General features: G+C 43.3%; 2 protein-coding genes across 5 annotated transcripts in view; one reads left to right on the top strand and one right to left on the bottom strand.

Annotated features, from left to right (window-relative positions):
* Dcp1b (decapping mRNA 1B) overlaps window positions 1–13,839 on the bottom strand; it is a 38,934-nt gene extending 25,095 nt beyond the window's left edge. For 2 of the 3 annotated variants that reach the window (XM_029478468.1, XM_029478470.1), the window contains exons 1-3: window positions 13,650–13,813; window positions 9,064–9,104; window positions 5,370–5,497 (exon numbers count right to left, since the gene is read on the bottom strand). In XM_029478468.1, the coding sequence (XP_029334328.1) occupies window positions 5,370–5,497; window positions 9,064–9,104; window positions 13,650–13,799 (319 nt within the window). In that variant the 5' untranslated portion in view covers window positions 13,800–13,813. Of the gene's footprint in view, window positions 1–5,369; window positions 5,498–9,063; window positions 9,105–13,649 lie in introns of all 3 variants that reach the window. The other variant, XM_029478469.1, reaches the window with a different exon arrangement.
* Window positions 1–18,837, top strand: part of LOC115031305 (voltage-dependent L-type calcium channel subunit alpha-1C) — a 486,264-nt gene that overhangs the window by 8,052 nt on the left and 459,375 nt on the right. The gene's annotated exons all lie outside the window — the stretch shown is intronic.

Raw genomic sequence — 18,837 nt, 5'->3', positions numbered from 1 at the left:
AAATGTAGTTTTTTATAAGACTTGCCTTGGTCATGGTGTCTGTTCACAGCAGTAAAACCCTGACTAATACAGAGTCAATGAAGATGATCAGGGAGACGTGGGTCTCACCTGCTCTTCCTAACCCTAGCATGTGACTCACATTACTGCGCAATTCATGCAAGAAGTTCACCAGGGGGCGGGGTGAGTGCTTGTCCACCATGCCCAAGGCCCCGAGGTTCATGGGAGAGGGTAAGAGGAGGGGAGGAAGAAGGGAGCAAGGGGAAAGGGAGGAAGGGAGCAGGGAGAGGGAGAGAAGGGGAGGAGGAGTTTTCAGTGTATACATCGATTTTTCCGTTTCCTAATCNACACTGGCTTTGCACTGACAGTGAACCCCATGTCCCTTAGGAGAAATGCTTGGGCCAGCATGCTTCAGATTTCAGAGGTTTTTGTTCAGAGGTTTTTGTTATTGTTGTTGGAATATTTTCATAGACTTCACCTGTAATTCAATCTGACATTCATCTGTAACTCTCCAACCTGAAAAAAATTAAAACTTGCACCCGATCTTAGCCCAATTGAGAAACAATGGAAAATCCCAAATCCAAATCTTGGTACTATCATTTCAACACTTAAAACATTTTGGACTTTTTATTATTTCTTAAAATGTATGTGTATGGGTGTTTTGCGTGCATGTATGTCTGTGTGCCATTTGCATGCCTGGTGTCTACAGAGGCCAGAGGAGGGAAGTGGAGCCACTGGAACTGAAGTCACAGACAGCTGTGAGCAACCATGTGGGTGCTGGGGATTGAACTCAGTTCTCTCCAGTGCTCTTAGCCACTGAGCTACTTTTTCAGCTCAGTATCCTCACTGGTCAAACACAAAACACAGTATTTCCAATAAAAAGTTACAAGAATTTATTAGGATAACCCACTCAAAGTCCAACACAGTGCCTGGAAGACAGTAAATGAATGCATGAAATTTGGCCCTAGATTTAATAACTATCTTATTGGTTTTTGACATCTTCGTTTGAAAAAAAGTTATGCATGACTGTGCATGCACATAGCCCAAGCCTGAGAGGAGAAGGAGAGGTGTTAAAGACAGGCACATTCCGTGAGCTGGCAGCAGCTATCCCAGTGAGCCTGGCAAGTTTCCAGTATGTGTGAGAGAGAACTTGTCTCAAGGAATAATGGAATAGGGAAGGAAATAATAGAGGAAGATTCTGACATCTTCCTCTGGTCTTTGTATGCTCTCATAGGTGCATATCCCTGCACATCCATGTGTATGTCTCTCTCTCTCTCTCTCTCNCACACACACACACACACACACACACACACACACACACACAAAAGCTCACTTAGGTTAAATCTCATTTCAGTCAACTCCAATAAAGCTTAGGCTATAAACCCCTTTCTACAATAATCTATTTTGCATTTGATTAAAATTCTAAATTACTTATCAAATGTTTTTTCTTTACTAGTTAAATGAAGGGAGTTTTGGATTTTTCTACTTTCTTAGTTCACTCTCCTAGATTCATCTAATTAACTTTTTTTCTTCATCCAATGAGTCTAAAAAACTCTGGGAAAAAAATCTGCCATGAAGCTGTTCCAGCCCTGCTCCATTGCAATGGCAGACAGGACTCAAGAGCTGGGTGGCAGGCAAAAGGCTGAGGTCTGTATAGACCCCACTGAGATAGCCACCATGACAATCAACCCTGCAGGAAGCCAGGCTCCCTGGCCAAAAGGGCACTGTGGGAGAAAGCCAAATGCAATGGTTACATAAGCATCTGAGCTGGAGAAAACATCTGAGAGGGAGGTACCCAGACCCTGACGGCATGCGTGATAAACCTTCTGTGGATGGATGTCAGGGGCTGAGAAGCCTTGAGGAAATGACTGGTTTCATAGGCTGTCAGCGACAGACAGTAAGGAGAACAAAATGGGGCAAAACAAATGCAGAAGAGTGAAAAGACACTGCACACACTCTACTGTTGAACTGATTCATTTTTGTAGATGGAGACTCATCAGAAACAGCCACACATGTATCCCAAAGACCGGCTGCCATTGGTATCCATGCTTAACAGCAGAGGGAGCAGTGCCCGGTGTGGAACACAAGCACCAGGGGCAGGGCCAGAGGTGTGTGAGCTGGGACCCCACCCACTTACCACAGCCATTTTTTCATTTGTAAGATGCCACCAAGAGTAGGGTAGGCTGTCAATAAAAGCGTTAAGACCGGCAGGTGTGGATTGCACCTGACATTTTAAGTTAGAAATAACGAAGTAGAAGATACAAGTAACTTTAACAATACATTCTATTTACCCAATTATCCAAATTACTATCATTTCAACATTAACCAATAGATAAGATCTCTCTCCTCTCCTCCCTTTTCCCTCCCTCCCTCCCTTCCTTCCCCCCTTCCTTTCCTTCCTTCCTTCCTTCCTTCCTTCCTTCCTTCCTTCCTTCCTTCCTTCGTGCTAAGACTCTGAAACACGCTGTGTGCTCTAAACACATACTCCTGTCCCTCTAGACAAGCTGCACTGAGGTCACAGTCAGGGGGCTGCAGACTACCATCCTGAGTATACTTACAAAGAGTGAGGCATCCTGTGGGCTCACTAACTCCACAAAGCACTTTCTGTCAGACAGGCCCCGTGAAACTTAGGAAATAATTTCTAAAATCAATGCATTAGAGAAATTAAAAATTTTGGTATGGTTTATGTCATAATCAAATATATAAGAATTCAAAATATCTATAGTGGCTAGATCAATTATTTGTCCAAAATAAGAGCAACCAGGAATGATTATAGTAGGTTACTAGTACTCATTTATTCTACATTCATTTTTTTTAAAGATTTATTTATTTATTATATGTAAGTACACTGTAGCTGTCTTCAGACACTCCAGAAGAGGGTGCCAGATCTCGTTACAGATGGGTGTGAGCCACCATGTGTTGCTGGGATTTGAACTCTGGACCTTTGGAAGAGCAGTCGGGTGCTCTTACCCACTGAGCCATCTCACCAGCCCCTCTACATTCATTTTTAAAGACGTATTTTCATTTTATTTACATATTACATACATACATACATACATACATACACACACACACACACACACACACACACACACACACGAGTACAATTTTGCCTGGTGCCTGTGGAGGCAAGAAGAGTGTGTTGGGTCTCCTGAAACTATAGTTACAGACAGTTGTGAGTTACACTGTGGGGGCTGAGACTCGAACCCTGGGCTTCTGGAAGAGCAGCCAGTGTTCTTAACTGCAGTGCCATCTCTCCAGACTCTGTTCTACATTAATTTTTGTAGCTTCTTTATTAGCATTTGGATATGTTAATTTGACACAGGACATAGTAGTTTTTGTGTGTATTGGCAGATATCTACTCTAGTGCATTCTTTCTAAAGTTCATTCTTGTGTTTTGAGACAGCCTCTCTGGCTTGTAGCTCACTGGCTAGGCTAGCTGGCCCNGATGCCTCAAGCGCCNCCNCCCNCCCCCCCCCCCCACCTCCCCACCCCCAGTCTCTGTTTCCTAGGATTAAGAGCACAAACACCACTCTGCCCAGCTTTTTCACGTGGGTTCTAAGGAACTGAACTAGGTGATAATGTTTGCACAATAAGCTCTTTACTAACTGAGTTAGCTCCTTAGCTCAAATATAATATCCTTTAAAAATTCTCACATAACTGTAAACATAAAGCAAAGAAACAGCAACAAACCATTTTNAAAAAATTATTGCAAAACCTTTCTTTCCATGAGACCTACCATTGGCAAGTCATGTTACAGTTTTAATAGTTCTAATTTTTTTCCTCATAAAACTTTAAGGAATGGACATTTATCAGGACAACCTATATATAATTAAACATAGCNGCATATTTAATATATTAAATGTTACATTTAGTTTTAAACTAATCATTGGGATTTTCTTCACATATTACTTGTATCACATTATTAAAATTCTGAAAATACAGGCAGCAAGTTGTGTGTGTGTTGGAGGTGTGTGGTGTGTCTATGAGCATGTGTACACGTGTGCTCACCAGTGCAGGAGTATGTAGCAGCCAGAGGCTGATGGCAGCATGCTTTCCTCTACCACATCTCCATTTTATTTTAAAGACAGGGTCTCCCAGAGAACCTGCAGCTAACCATTCAGGCTAGACTGAATAGGGACAACCCCAGGCTCTGCCTGCCTCTGCCCCAGCACTGGGCAAGTAGGCAGCGGGCAGTCCAGGACACAGGCAGAACACACACACACCACCATGCTGGACTACATGTAGGTGCTAGGGATTAGGACTCACGTCACCATGCTTGCAGACCAAGTACTTTGCCTTTCCCAACCTTTTTGGTATTTGTGTGTTGTATGCAACTCTGTGTGTGTGTGTGTTTCTGTGTTAGGCTGTCAGACTTGGCAGCAAAGGCCTTGACCTACTGAATCATTGTGCCGACTACCTTAGTTTTTCAGACAGGGTCTCACTGAACCCAGGATTAGCCAGACTGGCAGACCAGCAAGCTCTGGGAACCCACCTGACTTTGCCTTCCAACACTGGAATTACAAATATCCACTGGCACCCCTGTCTTCTGGTGTGTGTGTGTGTGTGTGTGTGTGTGTGCTGGAGTGTTGAACTCAGGTCCTCATGTTGTAAGCACACTGAGCCATATCCCTAGTACCAACTTCCTGTATCTTAAATTCAAAGAGTAAACCATTACTAGATTACAGTCTCTTTGAAAGTCACCCACAAGGCCTAAGAGCACGCACATACTTACCTTTCAGGCAGTATGCTCCCGCGGGGAAGGAACCCCGAAGCTGACAGCTTCATTAGTCTTTCTCTGGTCCGAGACAGGTGCCAGGTAAGACACAGGAGTGAAAGGAGGGCAGAATACTATACAGGCCACTACTGCTTCATCTCAGTCCATCGAGGACCCGTCAGTGACCTGCTGTAATCTGGCCACTACTAGCAGTTAAAAGAACCAAAAAGGCCAAAACGATTTGGACTCTGGCTTCTCAATGACTACATATTCAAAAGGCAGTCCTTCAAAACTATAGACCCTCTCCCTCAATCTCTCTTCACTACGCTTGGTCAGAGGTGATCCACAAGGGAAAACTTCCACTAACCAAATCATTAGTTCTGCGTTCAGTGATACATCTGTGCCCCACTCCTGGCTCCCAAGCAAGCACCCCTCCCCCGTCCTGCTTAGGATTAAAGCCAATAACTGGTTCATTCTACAGGCAAAAGAGCTGCTCACGACAGGGCTTAAGGAGACTCACTTTAACTTTTCTAAGAAAAAAGCCACTTCCAAGCTAACAAATGCTAATCCCCCAGTCCCTGATACTAAATGCAGAGCACAGGAGGACATCTGACCAGCCCTGGGAAACGTGACTAGCACTGCATTAGAGACTCACGTGTGCCGTTTCTGTAGAGAAGGAAAGGGTTCTGGAGCTGGAAGTCCAGGTCTTTAGTAATGGGTTCTGTTCTGTTTTCCATGCTGAGCCTATTCATAATGGTGAATCCGTGCTTTGGGGAGGCAGACCTGGAAATCACAGAGCAGGGGAGAGACCGACTGATAAGCATGGTACAGCTNCAGTAGCCACATCCCAGCGTGTCTGTTAACTCTGCTGTGCAGATTCAGTTTCCCACAGCACTCTGCATATATATGAAGCAACACTCCTTTACTCCTGGGATCTTGTATATAACTGCACCTCAGACTGTCCTGCAGGGCACTGTTTTTAACCTATGAGCCTGTGTATATCTTGTGTATAACGGATATGCCTACCTATGTTGTACATTCCTTTAAGACAAAGATGGTAACTGCTTTAAAAAAATTCTTACTGGCAGATACTTCCAAAGGATTTCAGAGTTGAACAAGCGTACATCATTCCAAAAAGATAATTTTCATTGAAAGTGTAAATTGAGTTTGAAACTGAGAACTTCAGGCAAATGAGGCAACTCTGTCAATGCCCCTGTGAGGCAAAGTGCAAACGAAGTTCANGTGAGGCTAAAGGGCAGATGCCTTGTTCTCTTCAATACAAGCAAAGGGCTGTCTGGACAAGCTACCAGGAAACTTCTCTCAGTAAAAGCATGACCTTTAGTGAATTTGATTTTTCATTCCATTCCATAATCTTGAGTGCCCCCCTGTGTCAGGCACAGAGGGCCCCCGTTATACATCATGTGTGCCTTTGCTTGTGCTGGGTGACAGCCATATCATAATTCAACTGTGAACCTCCTGGTGACAAGTAGATACACAGTCACATTTAACAGAAGTCAGCAGCACTCATTCATTCAAGTTAACTGGGCTGCTAACAGTCAGGAAGAGAGTTAGTTTTAATTCACATTTAACCACTTTATACTGATAAAGTACAACACTGCTACCTTGCCACTTACAGGATTTTATTTTTAAACCCCAACCTTTTAGTTGATGGAAGACAATCTTTGATGAGCTTATTCTACAAAAAAAAAGCACTGGTGNGCATAGCCTCAATTCCTCTAAAGACTGACAGAGGGTCCTGAACATTAAATTTCTGAAATGCAGAAATTCTGCAGCCCGTCTTCATGAACTGTATCTCAGAGACAAAGACATGGGAAGGCAGGCAGAAGGAGTGGTCCTTAAGGTGGGCGAGATGTCTTATGTATGTCAACGGGAAAGGGTCTCATGGCAGAGAGAGCAAGGGACTATGCCGCAGGTCAGGAACAAGGATGCCAGGCACACGACTGAAAGTGAAGCAGAGGTGAAGACACAGGCAGCTTCAGTGNCTTAGCTCAAACTGCTTTCCACACTAAGGAAAAGGCCTTGCCCGAGCAGACACACGTATACATGTGCACATGTGGGGGCAGACACGCACGGGAGGAGAGATGGAAGCAGTAAGCATCGTCTCAGAGAGAGAGTTGGGAACTGGAGTAAGAGCCAGGCAAGGACTGCCTCTCAGGCCAATGGTGTAACTCACTGTTCCATTAGCAATGTGGAGTATGTTAGGAAGGATTTAAGTGATGGATTGTACTTCAGTTGGTAGCCCTGGTTCCATCTTCAGTATTACATAAAATCGGCACATTGCTGTAATCCCAACACTTAGATCAGAAGTTCAAAGTGATCTCAAACAGGGTTATTTTGAGGCCAACCTGGTATGCATGAGTCACTATTTCAAAAATAAAATAAAATGCTTGAAAATATAAAGCTATATTTAGTTTGGGTACAAAAAAGAAAATAATTGTATAATTCAGCAGAAAAGACCTTAAAGTCATCATTAATATATATTAATGCATCACTCTCCTCAAAATAATCCTTCTTAGAAATGAAAGAGAATACACATTGTGTGTTTTAGTGTTTCTCTATACATTTTACACTCTTAACAGTACTCATGCCAATCAAATCCATGTGATGGTTCTGGAATGTTCTAAATGTTGGCATGGACTAAAATGCCAACAATTCTTGGGTATTCACAGCCCTAAACAACTGACTTACTTGTTGCTCTGCCTGCAGCCTGGCTAGCTACTCCTTCCTGTCCCTTCCTCTCCCTGATGACAGGGTAGCTATCACTCTCCCTACTGTTCCCATCCTGTTTTCCCAGTTCTTAAGGTTACCCTCGTTCTGCTTTTTATGCCCCTACTGACCCTAAAAGTTAACCATTCTCCTTTGATAGTCCTTTCAGACAATGCCAAACTCTCCAACAATCACCCCATGCCAAGTGGCTGGATTCCTCAATCTGAATTCACTGATACCACTGAATAAAGTGTTACTTCAAACCCCTGAAGACCAAGGCTGAGGGGTGTAGTTTGGTGGTAAGAGTGCATAAGCTTGAGGCCCTCACATCCCCAGCTCTGCAAAATACACAAAGAGATCAAGTAGAAACCTAGCCTCTCCTCCCCGTTGCNGTTTGAATTCTACCAACAATTTTATCATTCAGGTCAAATGCTGGCATTTACCTCGAGGTTTCATTTCTCAATGTCACTGTGCCCTCTGTCCCTGCAGACTTTCATCTCAGCGTCAGTTGTTCTGGTCCCCTGTCTACTTCAAGGCAATCATCCTCTCAACACCCCAACTCCAGTTCCTTTTAGAACGAGTGCCTCCTTGTGATGCTAACACACTGACTCTCCACATATTTTCTCACAGCTTATCAAGCATCCTTGTGACCATAAGCCTTCAGTTACTCCCTACTGCTAGAAAAATAAGCCTCAGACTCCCCAGTCTGCCATTCTGTCTAATAGTACCACTTATGCTAATACAAACCCTCTACTACACCAGAGTAAATCCCTTACTGTCCCTTTAGACAGGAGGCTCTGTGTCTCTACTTTTGCCTTTCTTCCTATTGAGACTTCCAGTCCTGAAGCCCAACCTAAGACTGGTCACTGTACAAGGCCTTCAACAGCCATAGCAGCCCTGTGAGGCTTAAATGGAAACCAGTTCTTGGGATGGCGTATCTTGTGTTTATCTTAAACCTGAATGTGGGTAAGCATACTTACGTCAATCAGAGTTTACACTAGTTTTGTATTTCATCTATGTNCTCCCACTAGGTGACAGAAGTCAGGGAAGATATTTATGAAGAAATATGCATGAATAAAATGAAGTCATTAAGACTATATATGGACTGTGTGTCTGTGTGAATATGTGACGTTAATGATATCTGATAAAAAGAAATNACTAAAAGCATGAGCTTATTAATTAAATTAATCCTGAAACATTATTAACTAAACAATGGAAGACTGAGAGACACACTCAATCCTGGGGTGTGCTTTTTTAAGCAGTTCAGGGTGAGGGAAGGTGAGCCACAAAGCCCTTTCCAACCACCGATTAATTTAGCTTTCCTAACTGTGCACCTCTTATCTCTTGGCAGTGCGTAGTGTTCAAGAGCTGTGTGCAATTCACTGGCATCAAACGATGACTATGTTCTGCTAAACCAAATATTAAGGTTTAGGTTGGAGTTATAGCCTGACATTAGTATCATCAGGATATAGCTGGTGACATTATGTGTTATTTTATTCCTCTTGCCGATCAGTAATTTCAGATGGATTTGGTTGTTATTCTTTGAAGTAAAACTGCCCTTCAAGAAGTGACAAAAATACATTAAAATATTTCAAGTCATTTTTCTAATAGAATATGCTTACCTCGTATAAACAAATAAGGTTCCTTCCACTCCAGTCTTCTCCTAGAAACAAAGCAAACACATCCCATCTGTATGTCTCTTCATTCTAAGGCAGAGAGTGAACTTACAGAACACCAGGAAAACACACCCATTCTCTAGTAGACGAAGTGGCAGTATAGAACAGAGAGGCCACCCAAGGGGACAGTGTGGGCTTTGACGTGACCAGGGCCTGCTGAGCAGGCATTACGTGGTCACTATTCTCTTTCCCAGACATGGTGTGAGTGGCCNGCCTGGCTGGAACAGAGAAAAGTGAGCTCCCGATCTCATCAGAAAGAGATGGGGTGTGTGTGCCTTCTCCATCCACCAAACGGCATGCCCGGCAAGCTGTGAGGGAAACTGTCGTCTGCATCTCATTGCCCTTCACCACCGCCAGGTCCCATCACTAGGAGAACAGATGATCTGTCACTAACTACTCTGATTACTACCCAGACAAGTACTGTGCTAGAGCCTTCACGTGAACAAGCACCTCCTAGGCATGAACAACTGCAGAGTCATTTTGGCCAAAGACGTGAAACAACACTACACACAACTATTACCAAGTTAGGACTTGAGAACAGCCAGGGAAAACCTGGGGGAGGTGAAGTTTTGAGGAGAGTTTGAGTTCTCTGGCTTTCCTTCNATTTCTCCAGGACAGGAGGAACTTGGGCTCCCCAGGCTCCTGCTCGTCAACATTATTACCACAGTGCAGCTCTTTGCTTAACTAGTAATGAGATTATTCTAATTCAGAATTTAGTGTGTGCTTTTGGTATTTACATAATTTAACTTCACCATTCTATTATCCTACNTAAGTCTCTAATATTTCATAATATTCATTACCCAAATCATTTAAAACTAAACTCTGTAATTCTGATGCAAGACGGACTCTTTAAGAGAAAGGTGTGACATTAGAGTAACATTCTTTAGAGGCACAGAATTGAAAGCATGCTCTTCTCAAGTAATCTACATGATTACAACGGTCTTCTCTGTGACTTAGTACAGGGGTTTTGGAAGAGTGGTGTCCAGATGAGAAGCAGCAGGGTCACCTGGGTGCCTGTTAAGAGACCACAGCCTTAGGCCTCTGNGCCGAATTGACATAACTGGCAAGAGTTTAGGCAATANATAACACCTTAAAAGGGAACTGAAAAAGCCAAGTACTTGGCACTGTGAGTTACACTGATGGGAAACTAAGGCAGGCAAGACACTTCTGTGCATGCACTGTCAGGCCCCATGGCTACAAGACCAAAAGCAGTTTCCTGCTCTGCAGTATTTGACCGGGACCTGTTCTCATGGAAATGCAACTCAGACCTTCCATAGTGTCAGCACACATAGGCTGATGGATTCTGACTGGCATTTTCCCCTTGCAACAAAAATTCTCTTTACTTTAAAAACAAAAATTTTAATGACTTTAGTTTAGAATAATCCAAAATCAGAATTTTAACTATAACTCACAAAAACAATTCTTAAACTTGAGTCTTATTTGGAGTTATGTATGGGACGGAATTATGGCTCAGTAATTACAATATGGGCCTGGAGTGAGGCTCCTGCCAGATCACACTGGGATAATTCATTTACTGTTCTGTTTCATCTTCTCCATTAAAAGGGTAACTGGCTTACACAACTCAAATCTTTTAATAATTAGAAAAAAAAAAGCCGTATTTTAAGAGCTCTTGCTTGGCTAACAGCAGCTCTAGAAATGTATTTTGCTGCTAGATCTGCACCTCAGACTGACTTTCAAAGGCGGCCAAATTTCTTTTCCTTTTTTGTCCTTTCAGTACAAACTAGTGGATTTAAGGTATTGCAATTAGTCTCCTCAGATCCTTTAAGTAAGGCAGACTTAAATTTGTTAAGTTCAGCTCTGGAGTATTCTGAAAATAGAGATAACACACACACATATATACACACAGAATTGTTTGTTATTCAAAATAATGAAGCGCATAAATAATGCTGTTTCATAAACTATGGGAAGTAAATACATTGACACATCTGGGNCAACTGAAATCAATCTCAACTTTACTGAATATTCTAAGTTAAAGTAATCAAAAGTGGGCCCACTTCATCTTTCTGAAACTGTCTCTCTCTGTCATGTATGCAGCAGCAAAGCCATCATACTGTAACTGATGCACAGAGAATCCAGGATTGTGACCTGAAAATTAGGGGCACTTGTGGTTCTAAGACACGCCTCCAGCTTCGCATTGTGCATATTTTAGACTAACTCTATAATGCCTGCTCACTGCACGGCATTTGGCGACACCTCTAGTTCTACTCTGCAGATGCCACCAACACCTTCATCCTCAAAGTTTCCTGCTATTGCCAATCGTCACCGGGGGTGTGTGTGTGGGGGGATCAAATCCAGCTGAGAACAAATGGTCTGAGCAGCTGTAGACTGCATCNACACATTCGGTATTTTGGGGAAGGATTCTTTCCTGGCAGAGAGGTGCAAATTTAGTTCTAAAATTCCTATTCTAGTCATGGCAGAACTATCTTAATCCTTTGTGTGAGTATATGTGTGTTCTGGGGATTAAACTAGGGCTGTGCGCACACTAAGCACGGGCTCCACATGCTAATCACACGCTCTACCACTTCACTGATGCACGGTCCCTTGACCCTCTTTCTCTGTGCATTCCTCATTCTTCCTCTCAACACCTGATGTTGATTTCCAATGTGAGGACTCCCTGCTTACACCTCACCTGTCTTCTTGCCAATCCTTCCCCTTCCATTTTTAAGGATTTTTTATACTTATTAGGTTTACACGGGAAAGGCTTCCATCCGGGGACCTGAGTGATACAGCACAGGGAAACAGCAGTGATGACTTGATTGCCCCCAGAGACTGCTCTATTGTTGAACTAAGTCTCTCTCCTTTGCCAGGCAACCACAGCCTAGGAGATCAGGGCTTTGAAAAGAATGACCTTTNACTGAGTGAATTATATCCTGTCTGAAGAAAACAAGTCCAGGAAGCAGGAAAACAAAACTCCTGTAAATAATACAATGTTACACTGGCCTTCANTGGGCATTTGGTCCACCTCTGCAGGGATTTAAAAAGGTTTCTGCCACACAGGACTGTGAAGAGGCTTTAGGAGGGGTGGGAATGGCCCACTGTACATTTCAACAGCTTCTGATCTTCTAGCCTGAGCCTCCTGCTGAGTCAACTTACCCCACTAACTCATATTGGGTCCTACTCNCTGTATACTAACTGAATTACCTCCATAATATTAGGTGTGGATTGGCAGGCAGAGGCCAGTCCAGGCAGAGGGCATGCAACCCATAGGTTGCAACCCCTTTGGCATACGTCTAATCTTCAAACATAATTGCATTACAATAAGAAGAGTAGCAAAATTACAGTTAAGAAGTAGCAACGAAAATAATTTTATGTTAGGGGTCACCACAACCTGAGGAACTGTATTAAAAGAGTCCCAGCATTAGGAAGGCTGAGAAGCATTGACCTAGAGAAGTGAAGCACGTTTATGTACAGTATCTTCACATAAATATAGAAACGTTTCAGTGGGGAAACTCCCTTTACTTATATAGGCCCATAGTGTAATTTCCTCTGGTGTCCAAGAAAGACAGCCTCAATTAATCAAACTAGGGATATTCAGAACACTGGATCTCTGCAGATTTCCCCTTCGGGTTTGGCTCCTAGGAGAACAGACATGAATTCTTTGCCTCACTTCAGTTAAGAACTCGGACAAAACTATCGGAAAAGACTCCCGGCCCTGTTTCAGGGGTGCTGGGGATGAAGCAGGTGCCTGCCCCAAGCTCCATGTCCAAGAACTTTCTTCATTCTTTTGTGTGCATGGTTTTTGGGTCGTTCTTATCACAGCCTACTTAATCATAAATCTGCTCAAAAATGAAAGTTTTCTTTGCATAAATCTTGATGTTTGTTTCAGTCTTGGCGAACACACCGGGAAAAAAAAATTGAAAATTTGCAAGGTTTTCCATACACCCATTGAACCGTATTAAAAGCATTGGTTATATTCTGATGAATATTTGGACAAAAGTCACAAAAGAGGGGGAAATGACACTTTTATATATTCAAAGGGATGGTTTATAAATGATAAGAACCAACGGCTAGGCCAGAACTAATTGGTCTCCCGTTGCAATTCCAGTTAGTTGTGTGGAAAAACTAAACTTCATCCAGTTACTGTAGGCTGGGACTCGGTCTTGTTGGAAATGGACTGAAATGGTTAGGTTACCAACCCTGGCCTCCTACATCCAAGTCTGGGGTGTCCTACCCATGTCCATTTCCTCNTTATTCTCCCAAGCTTGCTCTTAGGTGGGTGCCTGCCCAGCATTTCGCACTCCGGCTGCTCCTCCTCGGTGAGGCTGGACTTATCCAAGTTTGGGGCTTCCGGGCTGCCCTCCGCTGCCGGAGAGCTTCTGTCTTCTGGCCTCAAAGCCCGTGGCCGGCTCTCAGCGGATCCGGCCACACCTTCTGTGTCCCTCGTCCCCCACCTGCCGGTGGACCCGCGGGTCGCCCTCCACCAGGACCGGCCCCCGCCCGCCTAGCCGTGCCCAGCATCTCCCGCCCTGTCCCCGCCCCGCCTTCCGCACGGCCGCGGCGTCCGCACGCACCCACTCGTTGGCCCGATGGCCGAAAGTGTACAGAGCCACCTGGCTGGCCACGTCCACGATGCGACTGATGTAGGGGTCGTGGCGCCGCAGGGCTGCCAGGCTGATATCGTGTCCTTTCCCAGGCAGGCCACCTGCCGCCGCGGCCGCCATCTTCCCACCCACCCTCCTGCCCAGCCTTCAGGAAGCCCCCTCAATCGACCGCCGAGCGAGCGAGCGAGCGAGCGCGGCGGGGCGACCTTCCGGCATTTGGGGACCCGGGCTAGGCTTCGCCAATCGATGNCCGGGTCCTCTCGCGGAGGATCGTCGCCTTGGCAACAGGAAGCTCAGACCTGCTCAAGGAAGCCCGTTTTATCTACTATTTCTTTCTTCATAAGCCTCTGAGCTGTGTGCATTTCTTTCTTGAATATGGCCCACGCCTTTTCAGAGCTCTTCTTTGGCTCTTCGATGACCAAACATAGTCACTCCAAAAAGGACTCTGAGAATTCTTAAATGGTGCTCCCCAATATCCGTGAGGGATTCCTTGAGTGGCTCAGAGGCCTGCAAGGTTAAGATTGTCCATGGCAATTCTGAGACTTGTGTGATGTGTGCAAAAGGACGACTGCACCGATAAAGAACCAAGGAAGGCCCCAAACTGCACCACTAGCCAGTGTATTCTTGCCGCTGTGCATTCTCTGGAAAACTTGTCCGAGCAGCTGAAGCCAGGCGTTCCTTGGTCAAAGTACTTATTTTGTTTAAAAAAAAATCAATCTTTGGGTATATTTTTAAAATTAATGTGGGGGAAAAAATAGAAAGAATGGATAAAGCAGAGCTGTTGCACGCCATATTTGCCTCTAGGCAAATATGTTCTGCACTTGAGATGGGCTGAATTTGTGGTTTTATTGTTGGTTTTGCTGGGGTTGGAGGGCTTGTTTCTNGAGACAGAGTCTATGGCAGGTTTCAGTCTGTGCTCCTCCTGCCTTGGGGTCTAAAGTGCTAGGACTACTGGGGTGTGCCACCACCNAGCCCAGGGGTTTAATTTTACTTCCACAGAGCATCAGTTTAACATGAAAGAACATTAACATTNTGGCTATTCAGATAGATTCTGGACAGGCTTTTTCAAAACTAAGATTTTCCTGTTTCTTTCAAGAAATCAAGGGATAGGTATTGTTGCTAATGATAATTTTTTAGATTAATTTTTTAAAAGATGGGCCGTGAGCTTGACTGTCTCAATACTTAAGTCTCTTCAGATGAGACCTGTGGTGCTATCAATGAGTACACTTCTAAAAGATTACACTCTAATGGGAACTGTCAACATTTGAAAGATATAGCTCCTTTAGCCCGGTCATTTAATGATTTTCAGATAATAAAATGGTGTCACAAACTCACACACAGGTAGGAGATCCATTCAAGGCTTATGTGGATCAGTGGATTTCAGTGTCCCACAAAGTATGAAAGGGTGATAGGACTTCAAGAAACTGCACTTTGTCAATTTTTGATATATCATCAAAGAATGTTTATAGTTACATGAACAGATCATTAAAGTGGCCTCCCTTGTACCATTACATTGTCTTTGTGAGGCTAGGACTTGTTCATTTATGTGATTTATTAAGTCAGTTTACATTAAAACGNCACTATCAGTTGTCTCACACTTGGGATGATGAGAATCTGGTAGTTGNTCAGTGCATAAAGCTGAGTGCCTCACGAGTTCCAACATGGCACTGAATACCTGGGTATCTGGACAGCTGCTGGTCCTTACTCAACAGTGGAAGCCTGGAAACACTGGTTCTCATAGCAGTATCAGCATCAAACCAACCCTGTGGCAATAGGGAAGGCCAGCAAGCAAGAGGTAAAAAAGCATCTTCCTCTGCCACACAGTCTTTTTTATCCTGGCCACATTTAGAAGGCACTGTNCACACTTGGAGTAGATCTTTGCACATCAAACAATGAATCAAGGCAATCAGGACAATTTCTCAGGTGAGGTTCCCTGCTCATGTGATTGTAATTTGTGACAAGTTGACATTAAAACCAACCATCACAGATATTATTTGTTATAAATAAATACATAAACAGTTGGATAGCAGGGAACACACAGACACACACTTTTTATTTAAAAATGTTGACTCTGACTCTNAAGTTGATTTCATGATCCCCTGAAGGAATGTGACTTGCAGTTTGAGAAACAGAACAAAACCATGTTATCTAAATATTACTTGGTCCTAATGGCTTTCTATTCCCTTCAAGTGGCCCCACAAAGCTGACTACATAGTGTTGCAGGCTAGCCCACTCACTTACTGCTGGTTCCACTGAGTTCTGTGCTTCTGGTCACATGCTTCTAAAAGTCAGGTTGTCACTCAAATTCCTTCCTCGCAGAGACAATGTCTACAACCTACTCATAAGGTCCCAACAGCAAAGCAAATTTTGATTCCATCAAAGCTCACCTTGGGCAGCCAGTGAGTTTATTAATTTTACTGACAGAGAGCCTGGGTGGTCTTGAAGCAGTAGCATTGCAAAGCCTTTACACAGCATTGGTGATGTCAGTGTGTCCTCAGTAATCGAGATAAATCCTTTCTTCATCCCAAGCCTATATCTCCAGACCCTTCATGAGACCCTAAGGTCATATGGCATTAGGAAAAATCGCATATAAATGGCTGAACACTATAGNTGAAGGTCCCTTGACATACAATGTCCCTCCTTCCTGGAGGAAATGTCAGTAGTCCATGGGCCCAACTGTGATGAACTCTCAGAAGTAGGCACAGTGGCTGTTTTGCTTGGAGGATAGCACTGTTCAGAACATAAACATAGTTTAATTTGCATTAAGGGTAAAGTATAATTTTCTGGCTAATCCTTGAGCCCTGCCTTAGTGGCATGAGTATGCAGATCCTGCCGTGTGCCTTCCTCATTTTCAATGAGTCATTGCTTGCTTTCTCCTTAGTTTCCCCCCTTGTCCCCACAGGCCACTTTTCTCTTAGTTTTTCAGGTCTGTCCATGTTGAAAGAGAGATGAATAAATCCCACTTTCCAAAGGACAGGGTATTTTGAGCCCACTGGAGAAGCCAGGCAAGGCAGGAGCCATTATGGTATCAGAAATACTCATAAACACACCCAGGTCTTATCACCTGAGTGACCAATTCAGCCCCAGTCACAGGGTGCTTATAGAGAGTGCACAGCATGAACGCTGTTCATGCCTTCTCCATGACTTTTTCAGCACCTTGCCTTTCCCAGGCCTGACCTCACATACAAGGAGTAAAAGAGCATCCTGCCACTTGCTTAGAGACTCACAGGTAAGTCTTAGTGAAGAATTTGTCTCCTGTCTTTGTCTGGTCTTAAGGAAGGAAGTGCCCACCTCTGTTCAACCTTGCCTTGCTTGGCAGTTTTCACCCAAGTCCCTTGCACACTGCCATCTGTGTTCCTCGCCTTCTCCTTGAATGACATTTTCCCAGAGAGCTCACTCACAGCCTTTCTCTGTGGAGCTCTTTCTGCCTTTGAGACCTTCATGTACTCCATTGTCATTTTTCTTGTGGCACTTAACTTAGTAGGCCCAGAGTTAGAGCTATTAATGTATTTATATGACATATATAATTATAATTCTAAAAAGGATAAAAATAAGAATTACCATGATAAAAGGGAATTTTTACAGAGAGCCTAAAAACAGGTTTTGCATTCGCACAAACCTAGCTTAGAGTTTCTTTGNAAATAAGTACAGACTTCATACAATAACATTTTTATTTCATGTGTGTTTGGTTTTCATGCCCTTTGTTGTCTCTGGACCCCTTGGTCCAGTGCCTGTGGATTATGGAAATTAGAAAATGCTAATTCTGTTGAACAAAACCTGAACTGGTTGACTTTCTGCATTACATGTCTGTTTTTAAAGAGCTCTGAATTTACAGAATATTGAAACCCAAGTTGAGATAAAGAAACACACTGTAGTGAATTCTGAGCTTTCGGAGTTAAATTATAAAGGATAGAAGGAGAGGTGGAAAGAGTTTTTGTTTACTTTGTTTATACTTTTTCGAATCATTTTGAAGTCCTAAATATCAGAAACCACACGTGGCAAAAGAAAACCACAAATGATGTTGAAATGACTTCAGCATTGGCAGGTCTCTCAGCTCCGTGGCCCACAGAGCAACATTCTTTTTCTTTATTTCGCCCAAATGCTCAAAGTCTGGTTTTCTAGGGTAGTGCCAGGAGTCTGTGTACTTTGGTTTGAATAATCTGTGTTTTAGAATTAGTTTATCACAGCAAAGGACCACTTCAAACAGACAAAGACCTTTAAATCCGCATCCCTTCCACTTCCACAGGCTGCACAGAGCTGCGGGACTCCACTGTATCTCCATAGTCCTCAGCCTGATGTTGCAGACGAACAGTGTACCTTCAGGTTGCATGGTTATCTTGTGATTGTCATTATGCCAGAACTTTGTTCTATGAGGTTAGATACTGCAATTCAAAATAAGTATGTAGACTGATAAAGGATAGTGTCTGTGTCTGGGATATTTATACCAGTGTGATGACAAGACAAAATTGGCCACATAATTCAACAAGGTAATTATAAACATAANATGCTAAAAATGTTTGAAAATATGACAATATAGAAACAAACTTGTCTTTGTAGAGTGTATGAATGTTTGCATACAAATAAAGGCAGCCTTATTTTTCATAATAATTCTAAAATACAATACCCAGTCTGCTTTCTTGTTCTCTTTGTTTGTTAATTGACCTCTAAGTTAGACTGTAGCAGGCTGGGTATTTTATTCCAACAATAGTAGAAACTGAATCGTTAACTCTCTCCCCTAGTAGACAAACAGCTTGAAGAAATGTGTTATTGGTCTTTTTCAGTGCGAGGCTCACTTATTTCTTAGGCAGCTGAGCACAGTAGAAAGAAACCCACTCCCAAAAGGAAAACAATACTTTAATCTCTTTATTTTAAAAATTGAGATTATAAAATAATTACATCCTTTCTCATCTTCCCTTTCCACCCTTCAGCCTCTCCCATGTCCCTACTTGTTCTCTCTCAAATTCATGGCTGCCTTTTCCTTAAGTGATGATGACGATGATGATGGTGGTGGTGGTGATGATGGTGGTGGTGGTGATGATGATGGTGGTGGTGGTGGTGGTAGTGATGATGAGTGTGTGTGTGTGTATCTCCTGTGTAGTCTGTATTATGTTACTTGTATGTATGTATTTTCATGGCTGACTATTTGGTATTGGATAAC

The sequence above is a fragment of the Mus caroli genome, chromosome 6, assembly GCF_900094665.2.
Source record: "Mus caroli chromosome 6, CAROLI_EIJ_v1.1, whole genome shotgun sequence".
Lineage (NCBI taxonomy): Eukaryota > Metazoa > Chordata > Mammalia > Rodentia > Muridae > Mus > Mus caroli.
The sequence above is the reverse complement of the archived record's forward strand: the minus strand, read 5'-3'. Positions and strand labels throughout refer to the sequence as shown.